The sequence below is a fragment of the Bubalus bubalis genome, chromosome 6 (assembly GCF_019923935.1).
Source record: "Bubalus bubalis isolate 160015118507 breed Murrah chromosome 6, NDDB_SH_1, whole genome shotgun sequence".
Taxonomy (NCBI): Eukaryota; Metazoa; Chordata; class Mammalia; order Artiodactyla; family Bovidae; genus Bubalus; species Bubalus bubalis.
The window spans coordinates 20,288,885-20,310,946 of NC_059162.1; the positions used below are offsets into that span (position 1 = coordinate 20,288,885).

The following is a 22,062-nucleotide window of genomic DNA, read 5'->3' on the forward strand; positions in this document are numbered from 1 at the left end:
ACCGCAACCACTGCGCCTGCGCTAGAGTGCCCGCGGACTGCAGCTAGTGAGCCACGTGCACACCTGAGAACCAGTGCTTCGCAACAAAAGAAATCACCGCAGTGAGAAGTGCACGCACCACAACTAGAGAAAAACTCACACAGCAAAGACCCAGCACAGCCAAAATAAAGAAAAATAATAATAGATTCAAGATGATAAATACTGATGTTACGCCATTTAGCTGTGGTCCCAACTTAGCCAGTGGAAAGATTTCTGCTGAGCTAGTGGGGGTGGGGCAGTGGGCCTCAGGGGCCAGTCACCGAGGAAAATCTGGGCAGGCTTGCAAGGGTGTGTTTGTGTGAGACAACAGACATAATGAGGCCAAATACAAGAGGTGTTTACTGTAATGCGTATTCCATATGGGTGGGGTGGGGTGGGGTGGGGTTCCCCCAATCTGATCCTCCAAGGCTCTGGGGTGACTCACTCTTCCTTGGGCTCAGAGGTGGGGCTGCTATTTGTTCCCTGAGTTGGGCCCTGCTCCCTGGGGCCCTTGGCATCCCTAGTGTCCCCAGTCACTAGAGCCACATTCCTCAGATACTTTGTGTTGAAGCAGTTGATCTGTTCATCCCCAGGACTCAGTTTACAGCAGAGGGCAGAGTCTCGCCAGAAGTTACGTCGGGAACCACACAGCTCATCAATAAAGGCTGATTTCTGATGACAGAATAAAGAAGAGGTGATAGGGGAGGAGGGCTGTCAGAGGTCAGGACTGGTTACTTGGATGTCCAAGTTCCCCTTCCCTCCACTTCTACTGCTTTCTCCCTGGATCCTCCCACCCCTGGGGCCTAGAGGGAGTACATAGCTGCCTTCCACAGCCAGACAGACAGATGTGACCATCTGGAAATGCCAGAGGCCCAGAGGAGGCATCATAGGTGCTTAGAGCTGGGGAGCAGGTCAGGTCAGGGATGAAGACTTCTGGAACCAAGAAAGAAGACTTCCCCACTGGTCCTCATCGTTTCTGAGGGCTGGTTTGAGGTACTCAGAGAAGCGATGGCCTGCTGTGCCAGGCCTCTCCCTCCTCTGCATCCCTGGGAGAGCCCTGCCCTCACACTCACCTCCTCCTCAGCACAGCAGGCCTGCTCTGGGAATGGCAGGTCACAGCAACGGGCAGTCACTTTCTGAATCAGCCCAGGAATCTGCTTGCTATGTTGGTGGAAACGGGCAGGGGTCAGGGTCTCTGAGTGACCCCAGGCACCAAAATGGTGTTTGCAGACCATGATTTTGCTCTTCCCAATAGTGTCCCAGAGAGTGCCCCAGAGGGAGTTTTGGGAGAAGGGAAGAGCACTGGGGAAGAACTAGGTAAGACTCACTGCTTGCTGAGAACTCTTCGGTTTCCACAGAGGTGATTCATGAGGTTGGGGGTGATTCGGCTGAGGTCAAGGGTCAAGATATCCCGGTCATAGTTGGGATAAGGAGCCCGACGGGCGAAGCACTCATCGCGGAGGGGGCTAGGGGGGTAGTTGCAACACGAGTGGTGGTGGGTCTTTATAGCCTGCTCCCAGTCACAGTACCCATCGAGGGTATCCTCCCACTGTGGACCAGAGAAAGGCAAGTCAGACGACTGGATACTGGCCCTCCTGTCCCTCTACTTCTCTCACTGCCTCACCCAATGAGACGCGCACTCCCTGCCCCCGGTGCTGAAAGGGAAGGGCAAAGAGGCAGCTGTGGATGTGTGGGGCTGGGAAGGTGGAAGGGGTAGAAGCACAGCCGAGGTTCGGAGGTGGCCACGGGAGATGTGCTTGAGCAGCAGACGGAGAGGATCGGGTGAAGCCAGACGGGTGGACGGCAGACAGGTGCACATGGGGGGCACTGGGCCAGGATGGAGGCGCACGATGGAGGACTTGGACGAGGAACACAGTGGATGGACGGACATTCACAAGCAGGCAGATGGGCAGACGTGCTCACAGCGGGTAGCTAGGTACGTGGATGAATAGGCCGGCAGGCTCGGGGGTGTGAGACGGGTGGGCAGGCAGACAGGCTCTTGGGATGCCGAGACGCCCACTTACGGCCTTCCAGGTACAGGTGTGGTTGTTCCCCTGCCGGCAGCAGCGCTGGAACTCCGCCTCCAGCCGGGTCAGGGCCTGCAGCTGCCTTTGGATGGAGTCCGTGGCTGGGAGGTTGCGTGGCACCGAGCGGAAGCGTTTTAGGTGGCAGATGTTCTTGATATTGTCCACTGTGGGTAGCCCAGGGGGAAAGGGCAGCTCGGGGCCCAAGGAAATACCAGGCTGGTGGCTGGGGCAGGCCCGGAGCTGGTAGTGTGGCCGGGGAGCTTCCTCCTGGAAGCAGGATAATCGAGCCTCCCCCTGCTTTTTGCAGCACCCATGGGGTTGGGTCTTGACCGAAAACTCGGCCTCACAGAACCGGGTCACTGCGTCTTCCCACTAGAGTAAGAGGAGTGGGTCAGTCCAGCAGCCCACTGTCCACATTCCTGTCTTCCTCCCAGGCTCCAGAAAAGGCCCCTGGGCAGGCAGATAAGAAAGAAGTGGAGGCTGTCCTCCACGTTTCTGCACACGAGGAGGCCCAAGGGAGGGCCAATGAGAGGGACCTGAGGTTCCTGCACACCCAGGCCTAGGCCTCTAGTCCTTGAAACACACACATTCAGTCCGGGGGTTAAAGGACACCCCCAGGATCAAGAGCCCAACCCTTACCACGAGTTCTGCACAGTCCAAGCGGTTTGCGCGGTTGCGACAGCGGCAGCAGCGGGAATATCCAGTCTCCAGCAAATTGAGGGTCTCACCCTGACGGCTGAGGTGGGAAAAGCCAGTCTGTGGCAGGTTCCAAGGGCCGTATACCACATGCTGACGACTAGGAAGGCAGATCTGGTCCAGATTGTCCAGGGAAGGCCGCCCAGGGGGGAAGCCATCCAGTCGGTGGCCCCAGCCACGTCGGGGTCGGCCCTGTTGGCAGTGCTGGGCTGGATTCCAGGACTCGGGTTCTGGGGGGCTGTGGTCCATGGAGGGAGCTGGCTTTTCTAGAATGGGGAAAACAGAGTGGGAAGGGGGAATATGTAGAGGGACAGTGAAAGGCTGGATTAAATTGGGAGGATTGAGAGAACTTGCAGTTGAGGAGAAAGGGTTGGGAGGATACAGAAGAAAAAGAGAAGAAATGAATTTGTGGCTCTTACCTTCAGAATGACTGACTAAAAGGAAAAGAAACTTGAGTCATGCAAGGTGTCACCCTTACAGCTCCCAACCCCAAATCACGCCTGCCCACTGTGTTGCTTCCCTGGGCTCAGAATCCCTGCTCCTCACTCCACCCCCACCAGGGTCTGAGCCCTAAAGAGGGGGAGGGACAGACAAAAGCTGTCAGTCACTCTCTCTCTGCTTAGATTGGAAGGTCAACTCCCCTTGATATTGGAAAGGTGGGTCTACTAGGGTAGAAGGAGACAGGTAATCAGAAATCATGTTCGGATGGGCACCTCTAGAAGACAGAGGCCTGGCCAGTTCTCATTCATAAAAAGGAACTCAGTGGAGAAGCAAGCGAAAATAAATACTACTTTTGTGTCATTTAACCTTATAATTTTATAAAATAGGTATTGTTTCCTCAACTTCACAAATGAAGTAATAACTAAGGCTTGGAGAGGTAACTCACCCAAGGTTATTACACAGCTAGTCTCTGCAGAGACCCCAGAGCCCATGCTGTCAGTCACGGGAGGCAGGAGGGCAGAAGGGAGGGACTCGCTTACCTTCCTTCTGTTCAATGGGAACCTGGGGAGGGGGCAGCTCCTCTTGGAGGGGGATGGCTTCTTGAGGGAGAGGGGGACCCCCTGAAAGTCACCGAGGACACAAAGGAGCAAGGATCAGGCTGATGTCAGCAAGATGTGGTGGGGGGGGGGGGGGAACGGAGAAGCACTCACCTTTCTTTTCCACAGGGAGCTGGGGAGCGGGCAGCTTCTCTTGGAGGGGGATGGCTTCTTGAGGGAGAGGGGGACCCCCTGAAAGTCACCGAGGACACAAAGGAGCAAGGATCAGGCTGATGTCAGCAAGATGTGGGGGGGGAGGGGGGGAATGGGGAAGCACTCACCTTTCTTTTCCACAGGGAGCTGGGGAGCGGGCAGCTCCTCTTGGAGGGGGATGGCGTCCTGTGAGGGAGAGGCCTGCACTGCAGAAAGGGGTGTGTGTGAGTAGCCACCCCTTCCTCCCCTCCCCTTCTGAAGATCAGGGTGTAGGCCAGACTAGAAATCTAGAGGTGCAACTGAGACTTACCTTCACTCTGTCCCTCAAAGTGCAGGCTATGCTGGGAGGTGCGAGGGTGACCCTGGGGGAGGGCTCTGCTCAGAGGTGGGGAAGGGGGTGCAGCATAGCCCACTGGAGCCAAGAAGGCAGATGGTCAGAGCCTGCATTTCCTCCTGGAGCCCCAGTATCATGCCACGTCCCCAAACGCTTACCTTCTTGAAGGGGGTGGGTCAGGGGCTGTGGCCCCAGCTCTCTCTGCCCCGGAGCCTTGAAACCTGGAAGAGGAAGGGTGAATCAGGGGTGGCTTTGAGGGGCTCTTTCCTGGCCCTGAGTACGGGAAGGAGAGACACTGGAGGTCAGGAGCTTAGAAAAGATGACCAAGACACCAGAAATCTATTGCTCCTGCCCCAAATCCACCTGGTCAAGACCGATTCGGTGTGATAATCTGACAGCCTCACTTTCATCAGGCTCAAAGTCTTGGGTCTCCCAAGTCCTGGCCTAAAGGAACTGTGACATACAGGGCTGGGGAGGAGGCCTTAATCCTGCCTTCTTTCCCTTCAGAGCTTCTGGGCTCTTCCCACAGTTCAGGCCTTAAGCAGGCCGGAACCTTGCCTACCCGTCTGCTCCGCCCCCGGCCTACCCCGGGCCCTTGAGACTCCTTCGGGCCTACGGTGAGGAGCCCGCACAGGAGCTGAGGTGCCCCCCTGCGCTAGCCTCAGCTCCTCACTAGGTCTCTTTAGGACCTGGGGAACTAACTGCATGGTTCAGGACTCTTGAAGCAAATCACCCCCACAGCCACGGAGAAAGGACTCACTTGTAGCTATTTGTAGTTACGAAAGGCCAGGACTGGGAGGGACAAGATTGAGCCTCCCATAGATTAGATCTATGACGCTCTCTCAAGTTTTCCACAGTAATGTTCTGTTGGGCATCCAAGCAGATAATGTGTGTGTGAGCTAGAGGGGCTGTGCCTGGTCCCCTGTGGACAGGTAACACCCCCTCCCCTCCCCTCCTCATCAGGTAAGGAGTCACTCAAGGTTCCCTGGGTCAGTGCACTGGTTTTGAGCAGCCAGGGGGCTCTTGGTCCTCTCTTCTGGGTAACAGGTCCCACAGAAACAGCAGGTCCCTCACTCTGTGAATTTACCCGCCCTCTCTGCTGTCCGTTTGACTCCAGTTGTTTCTTGGCAGCAATCTTGACAAACCCCTCCCCTTCTGTACGCCTGCTCCCCTTCCTGTTAAAGGCTCCAGCGCCCAGGCCCACCACAGGCCTGCTCAGAACGGCCAGCCAAGCAGGGTACCTTTCTGCTGGTGATGAGCTATCCAGGATGGCTGGACCCAGGCCCCCTGTCCAAGTGCTGGCTCCAAGCCCAACTCACCTCTATCAGAGGCCACAGAAGCAACAGTTAAACAGGCCAAGACCAAGGCTGCTCCGGACATGGTCCCCATCCTGGGGCAGGTACAGGTGGGCGGCCACCAGTGCGTCCTCTCAGGCAGATCTGATTGAAGGGCCAGGCAGATGGGAGCCTGCCTGTCCAGTTGCTGTTACTGCTATTGTGAACTTCAGGGCCGGTTCCTTCTCCTCTTTATAGGCTACGAGAGACAGCTCCCGCCCTCCTCAGCTTCCTGCCATGACTCAGTCCCAGCCACTCCTCCTCTTGCACTCACCCTGAAGTCTCCTGAGAGGACTGAGAACAGAGGTGCACCCAACTCCAGAAGAAACTGATTTTGAGAATCCTGGAGAAAGAGAGGTCCGAGGCCTTATTCTGTGCCCCAACTTCTCCGTTTGCGTGCTGCCTTCTGTGGAGAATGCATCTGACAACCTGCTGAACTGAGGTGTGCAACAGGGCACTGAGGAGTTGAGACGGGAACACCCTCCAAACTGGAGCTCCCAAAACAGGGAGAGCTCTGGAATGCCCGTTCTCAAACCCCCAAGCCCCTAGGACAAAAGAGAGGGAGACAGAGTCAAATTCCCTTTCATGTCCCTGTCAGGAATCAGAGATGAAGACATACACCACTAGCTTCAAGTTTACTGTTTTTATTTTTATTTTTTTAATTTTTTGGCTGTACCATACAGCATGTGAGATCTTAGTTCCCTGACCAGGGATTGAACCCAAGCCCCTATATTGGAAGCACAAAGTCTTAACCACTGGACCACCAGGGAAGTTCCCCAAGTTTATTATTTTTAGTTTCACTCTCCTCACATCCAAACAGCTACAGCTTCTCCCAGACCAAATCTCTTCATGAAGTAGATTCACACCTTCACAGGAGTTCTGAGTCTGAGGGACTCCAGACCTGTCAGTTAGGTTGGGCTCCCCCATGGTAAGGCAGGCTGGTGGCTCCTGCAGGTCTTTGCCACATCTATATACAAATGCTCAGAAAATTTCTTCAGCATTTGGGACCCTGGTGTCCTGTAGCTCCAGTAGCCGCTGTACAGCCTCGGCCAAGTCCCGTTCTCCAAGTCGACGATTATCTCGAGTCCGAATGTTCACTGTTCTCTTACTCTGCTCTCTCTGGCCAACCACTGCAGGAAGAGGGAGGTCTGGGAATCTTAGGGAAAGGGTATCCAAAAGGAGAGGATATCCTCCTTTTGCTGTGCAGAAATCTTTAGGAAAAGCAGAGCTCAGACACGGTTCCGGGAAAGGATATATTTAGCTATCTCTCGCTCTCCAGTTCCCTGGTCTTCCTGAAAGATTCCAGACATTTTCTTACATGCCTTATCACTTCCACTCAGGAGCTCAGGGGTGAGAGGCAGTACGGTCAGCCAAAGAAAGACAAATAGATCAAGAAGCAGATCCAGAGAGAAAAGTGTCTGTGTGTATGCATGTACATTAGAGAAAGGGGAGGGTGGGAGACACGTAGGTAAGTCCATGGGGTCATGGCGTAGCTTGTGCCAAGACTGGCAGGATGAGTGGGTGTACAAAACTAGAAAATCAGGTAATCTAGCTGAGAAATCTCTACTTCTTGCCTTCAAGACAGAGCTCTGAATCTTGGAAAAATGAAAAAAGGCGCAAGGTTGGCTTAGACTTTTCCCCTTATGGCCCTTTTTCTCATCCCTCAGGGCTGACTCCACCTAGGTCTAGAATAAACAAAACTAACTAATTAACGTCTTATTAGTCCTTCCTGTCCCTTTCTGCCTGATGCTCCCTTGACTAATTAACCTGACAGACATCAAGAGTTAGGGTGCGGGCCAGCAGAAAACCGTCCTGAGGGTCAGAGGCGCAGGCCAGGAGGTGCAAGAGCCTAGGCCCCAATGGCTCAGTTGAGCTGAATCCTGGCTCCTGCCCAGCTCGGGTCATGAGCCGCAAATTACCCAAATGTGCAAATGACCAGGCCTGACATACAGGAAAGAACATACAGGCCGGGTGGAACAGTATAGGGCCGTGGGACTGTGCTGACCGGGTCTTACCAAACTGAAAATTGTAGTGTGCGAGCTGAGCCCGGCGGATTCTCCGGCTGAGGGTCAGTCCCGAGTCAGCGTCCAGGTCACCGACCAGTCCCGCAGCTCGCAGGCTCTGCTGTGCCTGGGGCAAAGGGTCATTGATAGGAACCTGATTTAATGGAAGGCTGAGGAGGTGGAATACCCCAACGCCAGTTTTCCTCAAGCTCCCCCACCTGCTCCTCCTTCCTCTGCCTCCAGGCTCTCCGGGTCTCAGGGACGAACCCTCTTCACTCTCTACAATGAGGCCCCTCTGCAGCCCCCACAGCTTCCTTGTCTGCCTCATCCTGCAGCCAAGCCTCCCTGGACTCTGCCTGTTTCTAGACACCACTCTGCACCACCAACCAGCTGCTCGGCTCTAGTACTGTCCATTATCCTTACTTCTCTCTAGAAACGAAAAATAAGAACAACATTCATCCAAGGCCCCTTTTGTGCCATGCACCTTTATTGTCTAACATTTACTGACTTATTTAATTTTCACAAATCTCCAGGCAAGGTGGGATTAGCTCAGTTTTCAGATGTGGAATTCCCAGCATGCAGCAATTCCCACTGCTCGTCCCGGGCCTCTCTATTAGGCCTGGGTCGGCCCCCATCCTCACCTCTCTGGCATATTCCTCCTGCTCCGTCCCCACAGGGATGACCACCACCTGGAACGGGGACAGCCACAGTGGCCTGATTGAGAGAAGAGAAGAAGGCAAATTATTTATCCTGGCTTGGACCCCAAGTGTGGCTGCAGAGGGCAGATTCTAGAAGGAAACAGAAGCTGGAGTCTGAAGGGGACCAGGATCTGGAGCATGCACTGCCTGGTTTGAGGGCCACAAAGGACAGGAATCGGGGTCAAAGGTCTCACCATTTTCCCCCACAGCTCTCCGCCAGCACTCCCAACATCCTTTCCACGGAACCGAGCACGGCGCGATGAATGAGGACTGGACACTCTAGGGCCCCCGACTGCCTTGGAGGGAGATGGGGGTGGACGGAATGGAGAAGCATCACAAAATGAGCACCCAAGTTACCTTCCAGTTTCCAAGAAATCTTCAACCCCGCCAAGGGAGGGTGTGGAGGATGTGGCTAAGTTTTAAGGGTAGAAAGAGAAGTGGGCCTCCACCTAGTCCATGAGTCGAGGGGAAAGGTGAGAGGACAAGGTGCCATACCCCTTGTACTGGAGGTCAAATCTCAGGGGCAGCTGGAAATCAAGCTGGATTGTCCCACACTGATGGGGTCGACCCAGGGCATCGCGGACGTGCACATCAATCTGGAGAAGGCAGAAGGGAGGACACGCGAGAAACCAGAGCCAGTGTGCTCCACTGCACGTCTGCCCCCTCTATCTACCTACATCCCGGGCTGTATGGAGAAGACATATCACCCACGGCATCCTGCTCCATGTCACTCCCTGGAGACTCTGGCAGTGGCTCTTTCCATTTAATAGTGATGTAACATTAGGGGACGTCAACATTCACACGAATGGCCCAGCCTCGCCCTGACCTCTCAATTCCATGAGTTTCTCTCATCTCAGAGACCTTCACCCGAGCCCACACTGTGGCCATGACCTTCATCCCATCATCTCCCAGGATGGCTACGCCTCTGAAATAATCCATCAGACACCTGCTCTGATTCCTGTATCCTGTCCTTCCAGCTCTGACAATTATTCCTATTAATGATTCTTCAATTTCTCAGCTCCTTAACTCACTTTTCTTCACACTCATAGGCCCCTTGGCTCTTCCCGCCCCCGTTTCTCTCTCCATGAAGCTATAACCACTCTTCTGGTTCCCTGGTATCATTGTTCTTCTGTCACATCCACATGACAAACTCCACCTTGGCAGCATCCTCGCTGCCCACCTGCCTGGCCCTGCAACAGAGCTGCCCTGTGTTGCCCAGCATACCACACACTACAGATGCAGAAACACTGATGCCAGGGGCTGCTGTGAACCTCAACAGAAGCCGTGCTGTTGCCAGCAATCCACGGGCTAGCCTAACCAGCTCTGTGCCCTGTTCTCCTCAGGGATGCTCAAGCTTTCTCCTCATTTCCCTTCTTTAGCTCCCTCGTAACAACTCTCCTCTTCCCCACTCCCATCTCAGCAAATGTTCCTGCCTCCTACCTTGTGGAGAATTCCAGTAACTGACAGCATGAGAAAGGAAAAATGTCTCAGCTTATGTCACCACATCTATACATTTCCTCGCACCTACCCAACCTTTCCGCCTATCTCCTAAACAAAGGCACAGGGGTCCTGTCTATGGAGGGCTCTGGATCCCATCCCTTACAACGTCGCACAAATGTCCCTCTACTGAAACCCCTTCTACAACTTCAACTTCTCCCGACCCAAACAGGCTCCCTCTCATCACAGCATTTAAACATCCTCAAGCAACACCTCTTTGGATCTGACAGCTACTCTCCTTTGCCTTTATAAAAGCCAATGATCTTTAAGATTTGTTTGCTTTGGCCACACCACGTGTGGCTTATGGGATCTTAGTTCCCCAACCAGGGATTGAACTTGGGCCCTCAGCTGTGAAAGCGCTGAGTCCTAACCACTGGACCATCAGGAAATTCCCTAGAGCCAATGTTTTTGAAAGTTATATTTATTTATTCACTTCTGATTCCAACTCCCGTCCCCATTTTACTGGAAAATGGCCCCTCAAAACCTAACAGCCTTGGGGATCCCCTGGTGGTCCAGTGGGTTGAGATTCCACCTGCCAGAGTGGGGACACAGGTTCGATTCCTGATTCTGGAAGATCCCACAGGCCTTGGAGCAACTAAACCTGTGCACCAGAGTTACTGAGCCTGCAAACCTCAACTACTAAAGCCCATGTGCCTAGAGCTTGTGCTCTGCAATAAGAGAAGCCACTGCAGTGAGAAGCCTGCACACTGCAATGAAGAAGAGCCTCTGATTGCCACAACTAGAGAAAATGCTCATGAAGTAACCAAGACTCAGTGCAGCCAAAATTAATTAAACAAGCAAACAAACAAACCTAATAGCTTTTTCCACTATATCCAGCAGGCCCTTCTCAGGCCTTTTTTTCCACTGATTTCTTTCACCTCTTTCAACCTGCCATGTCACTCCTCGACCCAGCCTCTGCCTACAATGTTCCCTCCTGAGACATCTTTTTACTTAACCAACAATTACTTTTCAGATTAGAAAGAGATTCCTACAGAAAACCTTTTCTGACCCTCCAGAGTAACATGCTCCCTTAGTACCTACACAGTACTGATCCCATGGTGCTGAAAACGCCTTCTTTACCTCCCAGAAGCTTCACCAGACCTAAGTTCCATGAGGGCAGGAAATGTATTGCTCTTCTTTACATCCTACACAAGTTTAAACACATTTCTTCGTATCTATTAAACATTTAATAAAACAAAACCAGAAGATGAATAAGTAAGACTCTTATCTGGGTCCCCAGCTTACCTTAGGCCCATAGAATGCACCATCTCCAGGGTTGAGATCCCATGGTGCTCCAAATTCTTCTAGGGCCTGCTGCAGGACCTTTAGAGAGAAGGAAACAAGAGAAGAAATATGTCGCCTTAGACTTTACAAGCAACATATCCCACTAGCCCCCGCAATGACCCTCTCGGCACCTGCCTCTACCAGGGACCCTGATTCCCACCTCCCCTCCCCTTCTATTAGACTGCTTTATCGGCTCTACTTCCCTACCACTCGCTCACCTGCTCGGCCTGGTCCCAAAGGCAAGGCTCTCCCAGGAAGCCAGATGGCCGGGTAGACAGTGCCATGTGGAAGGAAAAGCCAAGGATGGTGTAGACAGAGTGGAGGAAATCAAGACAGCCTCGGATCTCTGCTTCCAGCTGGAGGAATAAGGGTAGGTGAGCTGCGTGCCAGCTAGAGCTCTGGGGTCAGGATGGTAGTTGGGGGAAAAAAAGCAAAAACATAGAGGAAAGTTGGAGATAGAATGCAGCTGACTTATATAAAGAGGGCAGCTGAGGGTCAGGAATGTTGGCACTTCACAAGGAGAATGAAAGGTGGTTTAGACTGCTTCAGTGGAGTTGGGGAAGGGCCACCTGATCCGGTGCACAGAAGATGTGGGCGTCATCCTGCTGGAAGCACCGAAGCCGGGTCAGGCCCCCCAGGCTGCCAGAGGCCTCAGCCCGGTGTAGGGCCCCGAAGTCAGCCAGTCGCAGGGGCAGCTCTCGCCAGGATCTGGGCCGGTGGGCGAACATTAGGCTGAGGTTGGGGTGGAGAAGAGTCAGGGCCACAGGGAAAACTAACCCCTGAGGCCTGCTCCCCCGCCCGGTCTACTTCCCTTCTTTGCACTATCAGCTTATGCCCTCTCGGGCCTCACCCTGTCTCCTGCTGAGTCCTGTTAATTTTGCCTGGTTCTCAAGTGAATTTCTCAGTAACAATAAGACACCACTTCCTGTACCCCTGTTCTGTGACAGGCATTGAACTGAAAGAGGAACCTGAGACAGTAGCTCCAAACCCTTGCTATTCCTCATGATGAGACTGAGGCTTAGGGAGGTACAATGATTTCCCCAAATTCACATGGGGAGATAGAGGGCAGATTCAAGACTCAAATCCAGGGTTCCAACACTATTCCAAGGTGCCTTCTATTAATATTTAGCAAACCGGCTGCCTAGCCCTAGCCCCAGAAGAAACCAGGTCTCCTGGCTTCTAGCTCACCAATGTGCAGGGCAGTTCATGGGCTTGAGGGCGAGTGTGTCTGTGGGGGAGCTGGCAGAGTGGTCGCTCTGAGAGCTGGAAGGCCTGTCCAGGCCTGGTGGCTGCAGGGCAAACATGTCTTCCCGATAATGCTCCCAGTGCCCTGACAGCTCCCAGAGCTTCGCAGAAAACAACGTGGGGGTTTTCACTTCTGAGAAACCGCGGCGGGTGTATTCAGCCTGCAGAGATGCCGACATGGGAGACCAGAGTGACTGGGGAGGAAAGGAGGCAGGGTGGCAGCTATGTGGCTCTCCGGGCCCTCAAGTCATGCTGATCACAGCTATAGCTGGTAATTACCACACCCCCTCTCTACACTCCCCACAGTAGACGCGCTGTTCTTGATTAAGGTCACTTGCGCTCTATCATTCGAGGTGGCGCTAGTGGTAAAGAACCCGCTGCTGATGCAGGAGACAAAAGAGATGTGGGTTCAGTCCCTGGGTTGGGAAGATCCCCTGGAGAAGGAAATAGCAACCCACTCCAGTATTCTTGTCTGGGAAATTCCACGGACAAAGGAGCCTGGTGCGCTACAGTACCTGGGGCTGCAGAGTCAGACACAACTGAAGTGACTTAGCACACGTGCACTCTACGGTATTAATGTTCAAACTTCGAATCCCTCTCTTTTACCAGGTGGATTCTTCTAGGCCCTCAGTCCCTCTCCAGTCATCCTCCCCCTGAACATGGGTCCTCCTTACCCTGATAAAAGCCACCAGTGCATTATACACCCTTGTCCCTCGAGGCAGGAAGAAACAGCTCCCGGGGCTCAGTTCATGGAAGAAGAAGAGCTCCTGTTCCTGGAGTTGGAATCAGCAATGTTACTTCAAGGTGAAAGCAGGGTTTGAAAACCCAGAAGAGATTACTTGACAGAGTTGCTCAGTTTGTGGGATTCTGAATTTGCTCCCAACTTCACAGATCAGGTTCCCTCCTCGCTCTGCAACCCTTATCATTATCACCTCCTCTGCCCCCATTCCCCCAGTCTCTATACCTTCCCAATGCGCCGGTGGTCCCGTAACTCTGCTTCCTCCCTCCATTCTTCCCAGGCCCTCAGCTCCTCTGCAGTGGGGAAGGAAATGCCGGACACTCTCTGCAGTGTCTCTGGGGCGCCTGGAAATCTCCACACTGATGATGAGTTCTGTGGGAGGAGAGAGGGAGTCAAAGGGAAGATGAGGACTGAAGGCACCCACCCAACCTCCTTCAATCCTCAGATGATACTCTGGGCACAAGCATCAGAGGTACTCACTTGACAACTCTCATCTCTCTCACCACTTTTCTCACCATCCCCAGCAGCAGGATGCCCACCCCATCCTCCAGACAACCCCTGCCACGTTTAGCACCCTGGAGGTACCTTGGTTTCTACACATGTACTGTTCAACTCTAACTGTATCTTGTCACCTCTGCATTCTCACCAGCACTATCTTACCAGTAATCCTGTACTTCCTTCCTTCCCCTTCTAATCAACAATGGCACAGGGAAGTAACCCTACGCACTAGTCAAATATTAAGTCCATCCATCCTTTTATCAAGCTCCCATACAGTCATGAGAAAACCCCATCTCCCACGCTGTTCCTGGATTCATGAAATTCAAATGCCTCTGCTTCTCGTTCCTTGAACAACAGTACTAATAAGAAATGGCTTGCATTTTATAGTACTTTTAACTTGTCCTCAAACACTTTCTCTTGTGTTAGTTGGTTTTGTGTCTATGATATGGCCCTACTGGCAGGACAGGAATTAACAGCCTCACTTTACAGTTGGGCATCATGGGCAAGGAGATTTACCCAAGGCCATATACTTATCAGTGGCAGAGACAGAACTCAGAGCAGATGCCTAGGTTTTCAGTCCAGGGCTTTTGCTCTACCTATCTGCCTCTCCCCTCACTCCCTGCTTCCTGCTCCTACTCCAACTGACAGTTCACCTTGCCCAGGAGCAGTCTTTTTATAAAGGGCAGGCCTCTGACTTAAAATATTCTGTGCCTGTCAAATGGTGTTCCACACCTGCTCTCTCCTCATGAGTCTTCCCTAATGACCCTGTCCAGTCTGTTTATGCCCTCCTTTGCCATCTCCCTTGGTGGTAATGTCCAACTACGGAATTTGAATTGGCTTCTGGGCCCTGGCAGGGTGTTGAGTATCTGTCACTAGATGGGAAGTTTCTAGAAGGCAGAGACAAAGTTTCTTTCTCCTTCCAGATTCCTCCCTTAGCTATCAGAGCAGAGAAGGGGCTGAGAATCACCTTCCCCTTCTTCAACTCACTCCAGTGAAAACACAGGAATCTCAACCTAACCCAGTCCTCATGACTGACCGACAGCAGCTTCAGGCCTCCAATCTGTCCAGTATGCCGAAGGTGGGGGCCCCTGCACAGATCAACCAGCATGCCACACCTGGGAGAAAGCAGGGGCCGGTGAGTGGTTTCCAAATTCTTGAGCTTCTAAGTTTCTCCCTCTCAGGGTATTTAGCTGACAGAAAGAGATGCAAAGAACTACTCCACAGAGAGAACAGTGAGAGATAAAAACCAATGCCCATTTCTTTTGGGAGCACCAGATGACCTCTCTTCTTTCCCTCATGCCAGCCCTGGCCTTCCTTAGCCCATCCCCAGCCTTCCCTGTCCCCACAGCGTCAGCAGCTCTCACCCATACACTGTTGCCATTGGACCTGTCACCTTCTCCTCAATCAAGCGAAGCTTAAAGGGGTTATCCTGGAAGAAGGGAAGAGTGAGGACAAGCCTTCATTCTCACAAAGACATCCTGGAGAGAGCCACTCCTCCCCTCACACCTCTCGATCATTCTCCTAAACCTGTGTGTCTCCACCCCACCTTGAAGAGCTGGCAAAGCTGAGCCCGAGAAGCCTCCAGTCTCCGGAAGGGCTGAGCAGCAGCTGTAAGTTCCTGGCAAAACCGTTCCAAAACAGGCAGCTCTGAGCCCTTGACTGTCCTGGAGAGATGAAGAATGGTTGACTGGCCTCTGTCTGCTAGGGAGCAACACCTGGGTGACACACCTGGGTACTGGCTAGGGGGTGAAATCCTGCCCTCCAAAAATATCAAAAGTTACTGGCAAAGACAAAGAGACTAGAGGAAAACAAACAGGAAATCAGGTACAAAGTTTACAGCTGGAGGAAAACAGCTCTAGGTATGAAATTAAATGTTGCATGCAGGCAATCTGGATAAACAAAACTAGAGAAACAGTAATGAGAGATGAAGTAAAAGTTGAATACATAAAGGCTAGAGAAGGTAAGTTTCAAGCTGATTTAGATAAGGAATGACATGGACTAATAGAGACGGTGATACCAATGTCACAGCTGAGGCACGGAGGGACCCTGGCCCCAGCTTTCTTTCTCCTCCAAATTGAACATGCGTGAGGCTCCAGAAAAGGCCTCAGAAACCATCCCAGTAAAGAGGTACAAACTTTCAGTTAAAAGATGAATAAGGCCTGCAGAACTAACATATAGCACTGTAACTATAGTTGATAAATTCTGTATTGTATAATTGAAATTCTCTAAAAGTAGTTCTTAAGCATTCTTATACATACACAAAAGCATGTGATAATTTGATTATGAGAATCCTTCTACAATGTAGACATATATCAAATCACCATAACTATACTTTAAATCAATTACAACTGTATTTGTCAATTAGACCTCTAAAAAAGAAAAAGAAAATATGGTGATATCTCTGGGGGGGGGGGGGAAAGCACCCCAGAATTATTCTCCTCCTTCCTTCCCTTACTCACCGTTCCTTTCCTAAGAAGAAATCATGGTAAAAGCCACATTCTGTGCTTGGGCCTTGGCAGAGGACAGCACCTAAAAGCTGTTCAGCTGCTGCCCCCAGGACATGGGTACTGGAGTGCCAGAATACCTGGGTTCACAAGAAAGGAGTTCATGAGTTCATAGCCTTCTCCTTTAGTTCCTACCTCTCTGACCTCCCCAGAAAAGCTGATGTGAACCAGTTATGAATAACTATCACAAAATGTGCCTCTGAGCTTGGGGGTGACTGCTGAATAGTAAAAGACAAATAAACAACAACAAAACTGAATATAAAAGAAAGAAGGCCCCTAGAAGCAATGCACAGAAAAGAGTAAGCCCCACTCCTCACGGCTTTCCAGTTCCAGAGCATAGTAGGAGGTTAGTCAGTTTTCATACCATCCAAGCTGACATGAAAAAGTGGAAGGAAAGCCAGGTCATGTGCCCAATTGTGCAAGCCACACTAAAATTAAAAATGTGCTACTGATGACTTATAATATAGGTCTCAAGAGCTGGGGGGCTAATGGGGCATATTATCTTTCTATTTTCAACTTAATTCTCTCCCTTTCACTAGCACAACTGGTCACTGCTTAATAGACCCAGGCTAAGGAAAAACTTTCATCCTAAGTTTCCAGCTTAGCCAGGACTAGTCAAGACAAGCAATATGCCGTAAGCCTCCCAACTGCACTTGGAGAAACTGTGGCAAGAGAAATAAACGTTAGAAATGCCCACTTAAACAGCTCTTCGTTTAGTAGCCACTGTATCCCCGATAAGGAAGAAGCTTACCGCTTTCCCCTGTGCAGAATCGAATGTCAGAAACCGGAGGTCAGAATCTGTCTCCAAGGGCCGCTCCAGATCATAAGGTTCTCCATTGACTTGAGCAGCCACTGCAGTATCCGCCAGGTTTGAACTTCAGCAGTGAGGAATACAGGTAAAGAAAAAGACAAGGTTACAATCCAAAGGCGAAGACAGGAACTAATCTCTTAGCAACTCCAAACCTGCAAAGAGGAAACGGGTTACGGGAGCAATAGAATTTATCAGTCCCCTCCACCCTCCATGCCTAATGGAGGAAGGTCAGAGACTATGAAACTAATGCAGATTGAAAAGGAATTGGCAGGAAATGCTATCTTGAGGAGGATGGGATAAACATACAAAGTCTTTTCCCTACTCAAATTAAGAAAGAGAAAGCAAAGATAGAAGCGTTATCCTGGTAGGTACAGAATGAGCCTAGTACCTGATCTGCTGGGCTAGTTGGTAAGGGGTTGTCTTCCATGCTACAGCATCGACTTTCTGACCTCCAGGAAGTGATATCTTAATAGTCCGCTGTTCCTCCTGTGCCATGCTTGCTAACCTCTTTACCTGAGCAGTCCATAGCTCCTCAAAATAGCCAAGCCGCTCTACCAACCAGTGTGGAGGGGTCGGCACAGCTGCCTGGAGGGAAAGATGTTAAGAAGTAACACAGGTTCCATCATTCCTTCCTCGGATTGGGACCGCGCGAAATTAGAACATTTAAGTGGCCGTGGTCCGAATCCTGGTCTTTTAAAAACACTGGGTGATACAGGGCCCTAGGCTAGCTCTAGGCACCCCAGGCTGCTAACAGGAGGGAAAAAATGGCGCATCTAAGGGCCAGGGTAGTCGGGTTCAGGGCCGCTGGGCGGGAGCAGACGGTGTCAAGCAGGATTAAGAGCCTACACTTTGGGGTTCCACTGGGCTGGGTCCAATGTGGCTCGGAACTTTTGGGTACCTCACGCACCGTGTGCAGCCCGCAGGCGTGTAACCCTGGGAACCGAAGCCGCCGACACCTCTGATACAGCCCCATTTTCCCTCAGTCCGGTCCTACATGCTCAAATGATCGTCGCTTCTCCTTCGCCCGATTCCTCATTGACGTCTGGCCCAACAATATCCATGCCTATTGGTTACTACAGCTGCCACTCCAATCTGGGACCACCTCCAGGAAAACCGAGGAGGAACACCCCACACAGCACTAGCAGCGGTGTGGGTGGTTCCGCCTGACCGGAAGACCTAAACTGTTACACACGTGGGCAATTCCAGAGACCTGCAGTTTCAGATCAAAAGAGCAGTAAGATATCCTGCGGCTTTGAGGACAGGGGCAGGAAAATTTCCCAAAATTCAAGCGGAAGAGAAACAGATCGGAAAGGGTAGTCATTTCCTTTTAAACCATACTTTTTCTTTTACATAGTCTTCACTGGCAGGTAGGAAACAGATAAACGCATATACTTTGAAATAAGACAGATCTAGTGTAAATCCTGGGAATTGTGTCTTTGGGGTAATTAACTTCTAGAATTCCCTAGCGGTCCAGTGGTTAAGACTTTGCTCTTCCATGGCAGAAGCCACAGGGAACTGGTCAGGGAACTAAGAGCCCACAAGCCAGGCAATGCAACAAAAACAGACACCCCCAAACAAAATAAACTTCTGAACTTCAATTTTCTTATCTATAAAATGGGAATAATAATAGTTCTCATTCTGAATTGTTAAGGTTAATTTTATATTGTCTAATATATTGCATAGTACATGTAATGGGCAACACTGGTGACAAGCTGAGAATAAATGAATATAACCACTTTGGGGCTAGAGCAAAGAAACTGCAAAGGGCATTCTTTGGCATCCCTTCATACTCATGGTGCTTAAAGAGGGCCCTTTAGAGATCCCTTAACTTACAGATGAGGAATTTAAGGTCAGAGAAGGTAAGTGGTTTAATGCCAACTGATGCTAGATTCTGAACCCAAGTTTCATATTCTTCTACCACAACAGACTTTCTCTGGTAATAAGAGTTTACTCCCAATACAATTCCGCCAACAGCTCAGAAAGAAGTGCCTGACCCTAGAACCTTAGCTCTCTGCTGCCAACCAAGACTGCCTCTAATTCCCATCCTAGCTCTCCTTTAGCCCTCTCCCTGCTATATCCAGAATACAGGACTAGGTGTATTTGATTTGTTTTCTATAGTAAAAATTGAAACACAACCAGATTTGTAAAGTATGAGGGGAAATGGATTTAGGGACAGATGTGAGGTTCTTAGTAATTCCCATTAGTCCCCTCACCTGGGGGTGGGGATGGTTGGTGTTGGTTCTCAAGTTTCCAATGGTGATGTTATCAAGCATTGTGGAGGAAGAGCTGTCATAGAAAGGTGTTTAATCTAAGTTTCCAGAGGTTCTGTCTGGGGAGGCAGCAGCTGATCTGAGTCACAGGCACCACTCTGGATCTTGGCTCCATCTTCTGGTATGTTAGACACCCTGAAATACAAAAAGAGATAGACAAGAGTGTGGAAGAGGAAGATTACTGGTATGTGTGTGAGTTTGGGAGAATTTTTAAGTGGCAATCAGGAAGTGTGACAGCAGGCAGAACTCTTCCCATGGCTCTGCACCAAAAGGGACAGGGAAGTGTTACACTGCATGCAACAAAATGGTAGCTGCTCTGTAAGTAATTAAGAATATACCAATCACTGTACTGACTTGAAACCCCATAGGACTTGTATACTGACACACACCTTCTTTAACCATTCTGCTTTGGGAGGATAGTAGAGGGATGGTGGGATAAGGAGATTAATTACAGTTACAGTAGCTGCCTGCACTCATCCCTCAAACATGTACTGACTACTGCCTATGTGCGATGCAGAGCTGGGTGCTACAGGATGCCAATCAACCAACTGCTACATCATCACTTATGTGATCTGGTTTGCAGTGGAGGAAGGAAGGAATGTCACGTTATCCCATTCCTCCCTGTGTCATAAGCCAGCCAGCGAGCAAGCAGGCAAGAGTAAGCTAGCAAAGGCCAACACATTAATCACTGGGTCTTCACAATGTCTGATCTGTGACTAGCACGTCTCAGCCTCAGAATTTTAGACAGTTAGCCTGCTGGGAAAATATCTGTTGCTAGAACTGCTCCTCCCTTCCACGGGAGTATTACTCAACAACCCCTATGTGCCAAGTGCCATGCTTCACTATCTCACTGAATTCCAAGAACCCAACAAGTAGTAGTTCTTCTTACAATGAAGAACTACTACTACTTCTTCTTCTACTACCCTTTAAAATGTTGAAAATGACTCTCAAAAAACTCAAACCCCACTCCATCTGAATGCAGGAGCAGTGTTATAACATGTTATGCTGTCTCATAGGGACCAGGATCATCACCATGCATCATGTTTGGTAGCTCATCTCTTTTTTTTCTCTCCAGGGCACAGTACTAGGAGCCTTTGGGCCCTAAGAGGCCTTTAATAGGGTAGAGAGAAAGTAATAAAAAGCCAAGAAAATAGGCAAAGAGGCATCTTACCAAATAATCTCTACCAGTCTAAGGTTAAGGAAAAAGAAGAGTTTAGGAAATAATACCAGATGTTTTCATAGAAGTCTAGGGAAAAGAACTCCTCAGAAAAGGGTACACTAGACCCTGAATCAACTTTGAGAAACTCTCAGCTTTACTCCACTCTTAGAATAGACATCTTGTTAGTTACAGCTTTGGTTGAGGAGGTATTGTTTTTATCATCTTTAACTGTTTATAAGAATTCTCTCCATGGAAAGTACAGTACACTTCCCCCTTGTTATCAGGAGCAACACATACCTCCAAATCTTCATTCTTAGAAGCAAAATTTCCCTACACCAAAGCAGTAGAAGAGATATTGAGGGAAAAAGGAAAAATGTAAGAAGGTAAAAGACAAGAAAGGTTTATATCATTGCCACCGAGTGGTTTTGAGGCCCGAAGAACTAGCAGCGTGGCTAAAGCTACAGTAGGTGCTGTGGGGGGTTAGGTTAAAAAAATTTCTTCCCCCCCTTAGTAATAAAGATCTAGGATGGGGCCAAACTTTAACTTTGCTTTAAATATACTACAAAGAGAGAGTCCAGCCAACTTTGCTGAGTAAATTGAGGGGGAAACATCCTAGCCAGAGGATGGGGATAAACTGAAAACAAAACCCTGGGCTCCCCTGAACAGTCTCTACTAAGATTGTCCTTTCCTAAGACATTTCTTGAGTCTGTACAAGAGAAATACAGCCATCACCATGCCTTTTAAATGACCCTGGTTGGTCAGTTCAAGAAAATATGAAGTCTCCCAAACACAGGAGCCAGTGTCAACTTAAGTTCGATGCTGAAATAAAGTAACAAAAACAAAGACCTAAGTACCCTGAAGGAAGGTCTTAGATATTATCTGTACAAGTATACAACTATGGCCACTACCCAAAATCCAAGATTCCAACTTAAAACTTTACTAATCGCTACTGCCCTTGGCAACGACTGGCCACCTAGAAAACATGAGACCTTGAGTATTGCCTTATGTAGGTGCAAAGGATATCTAGCCAGGGGAGGAGGAAACCAAACTAGATGTTGCCCATCTCCTTTCTACCCATTCCAACTGAAACACCCCAAGAAAAATGTAGGAAGTTTCAAGTCTTATCTCCTCCTTCCCACAAATTAAGTGACAAAGGACTTAATTCTCAAGAAAGGGATCCAATGGGGAAGGGAAAGGAAGGCATGTTGGAACATCTAATTTGCTAAGAACCCCAGCAGATCCAGGGTGTGCTGGGTTAGTCAACACCCTTTTGAGTCAAACACAAAGAAACTGCAGCCTGTATTTGTTTCCTCTGTTGGCACTGCTCACTAGCCCTTCCACCCACATCTGTGTTCTCAACTTTTGACTCCTGCCACAGTGATAAAGGAAAAGGACAGGGGTAAAAAATGGAACCATAAGGTAACTGCAATTATCAGTTTCTAAATAGATCTCAGCCTTCTTATCCGGTTCCCCTGAAACTTGTAACTAAGTATTGTTTCTTCTGTCCTCTCCCACCCCCTAGTTTGTCAGAAATAATTTATTTTACATGGCACTTGCTCCTTTCCTTTAAAGCACATGTGCTTCTTTCTACTTCTACATGGGGGGAGAACAGGATGTTTACTTAAGAGCCATCTCATGGGTGTCCCTCTTGCAGCCTCAACGAGTTATTACTCAGCAACTGTGAACAGCAGCTGACCGGACTTGCCTATACGGTTTACTCATAATCAAGTATGAGAAACGCCTCCATACCCTAAA

At 50.1% G+C, this 22,062-nt stretch overlaps 2 protein-coding genes across 21 annotated transcripts; both read right to left on the bottom strand.

Moving 5' to 3' along the window:
• Positions 1-355: 355 nt before the first annotated feature.
• Positions 356-6,272, bottom strand: ECM1 (extracellular matrix protein 1). Of its 10 annotated transcripts, XM_025287924.2 has the most exons (12): positions 5,585-6,233; positions 4,424-4,486; positions 4,242-4,343; positions 4,060-4,137; positions 3,893-3,970; positions 3,722-3,802; positions 3,161-3,175; positions 2,685-3,007; positions 2,043-2,417; positions 1,347-1,567; positions 1,092-1,179; positions 356-690 (listed from the first exon to the last, which is right to left on the bottom strand). In XM_025287924.2, exons 1-12 carry the CDS (start codon positions 5,652-5,654, stop codon positions 460-462), a joined length of 1,725 nt encoding a protein of 574 aa, XP_025143709.1. In that variant the 5' UTR covers positions 5,655-6,233; the 3' UTR covers positions 356-459. The 10 variants fall into 10 exon arrangements, with proteins under 10 accessions (XP_025143709.1, XP_025143706.1, XP_025143712.1 ...); XM_025287921.2 differs by having other exon boundaries at positions 2,685-3,175; positions 5,585-6,239; XM_025287927.2 differs by lacking the exon at positions 3,893-3,970 and having other exon boundaries at positions 5,585-6,234.
• Positions 6,273-6,367: 95 nt separating this feature from the next.
• On the bottom strand, positions 6,368-20,342 carry TARS2 (threonyl-tRNA synthetase 2, mitochondrial). 11 transcript variants are annotated; one of them, XM_025287914.2, is made up of 18 exons: positions 17,777-18,093; positions 17,267-17,463; positions 16,819-16,942; positions 16,023-16,147; positions 15,110-15,227; positions 14,928-14,992; positions 14,531-14,678; positions 13,291-13,437; positions 13,001-13,099; positions 12,270-12,520; positions 11,651-11,813; positions 11,300-11,437; positions 11,043-11,120; positions 8,796-8,896; positions 8,495-8,596; positions 8,244-8,316; positions 7,615-7,729; positions 6,368-6,729 (listed from the first exon to the last, which is right to left on the bottom strand). In XM_025287914.2, exons 1-18 carry the CDS (start codon positions 17,849-17,851, stop codon positions 6,581-6,583), a joined length of 2,268 nt encoding a protein of 755 aa, XP_025143699.1. In that variant the 5' UTR covers positions 17,852-18,093; the 3' UTR covers positions 6,368-6,580. The 11 variants fall into 11 exon arrangements, 9 of the variants coding, with proteins under 9 accessions (XP_025143699.1, XP_044800345.1, XP_044800344.1 ...); XM_044944410.1 differs by having other exon boundaries at positions 12,270-12,487; positions 17,777-18,060; XM_044944409.1 differs by having other exon boundaries at positions 17,786-18,058.
• Between the last annotated feature and the right edge of the window lie 1,720 nt (positions 20,343-22,062).

What these genes read in the sequence shown, in the direction of transcription:
- ECM1 (XM_025287921.2), bottom strand. Translation starts at nt 5,654, where the DNA reads ATGGGGACCATGTCCGGAGCAGCCTTGGTCTTGGCCTGTTTAACTGTT. An exon ending in TCCCATTGAACAGAAGGAAG is followed by an intron (nt 3,176 to 3,721) that starts GTAAGCGAGTCC and finishes TTTTCCTTTTAG; the next exon opens with TCAGTCATTCTGAAGGTAAG. An exon ending in TGGACTGTGCAGAACTCGTG is followed by an intron (nt 2,418 to 2,684) that starts GTAAGGGTTGGG and finishes CTCTTACTCTAG; the next exon opens with TGGGAAGACGCAGTGACCCG.
- TARS2 (XM_025287914.2), bottom strand. Translation starts at nt 17,851, where the DNA reads ATGGGGCTGTATCAGAGGTGTCGGCGGCTTCGGTTCCCAGGGTTACAC. An exon ending in GAGAGCTGTGGGGGAAAATG is followed by an intron (nt 8,317 to 8,494) that starts GTGAGACCTTTG and finishes TCTCTCAATCAG; the next exon opens with GCCACTGTGGCTGTCCCCGT. An exon ending in AGGAGGAATATGCCAGAGAG is followed by an intron (nt 7,730 to 8,243) that starts GTGAGGATGGGG and finishes CCTTTGCCCCAG; the next exon opens with GCACAGCAGAGCCTGCGAGC.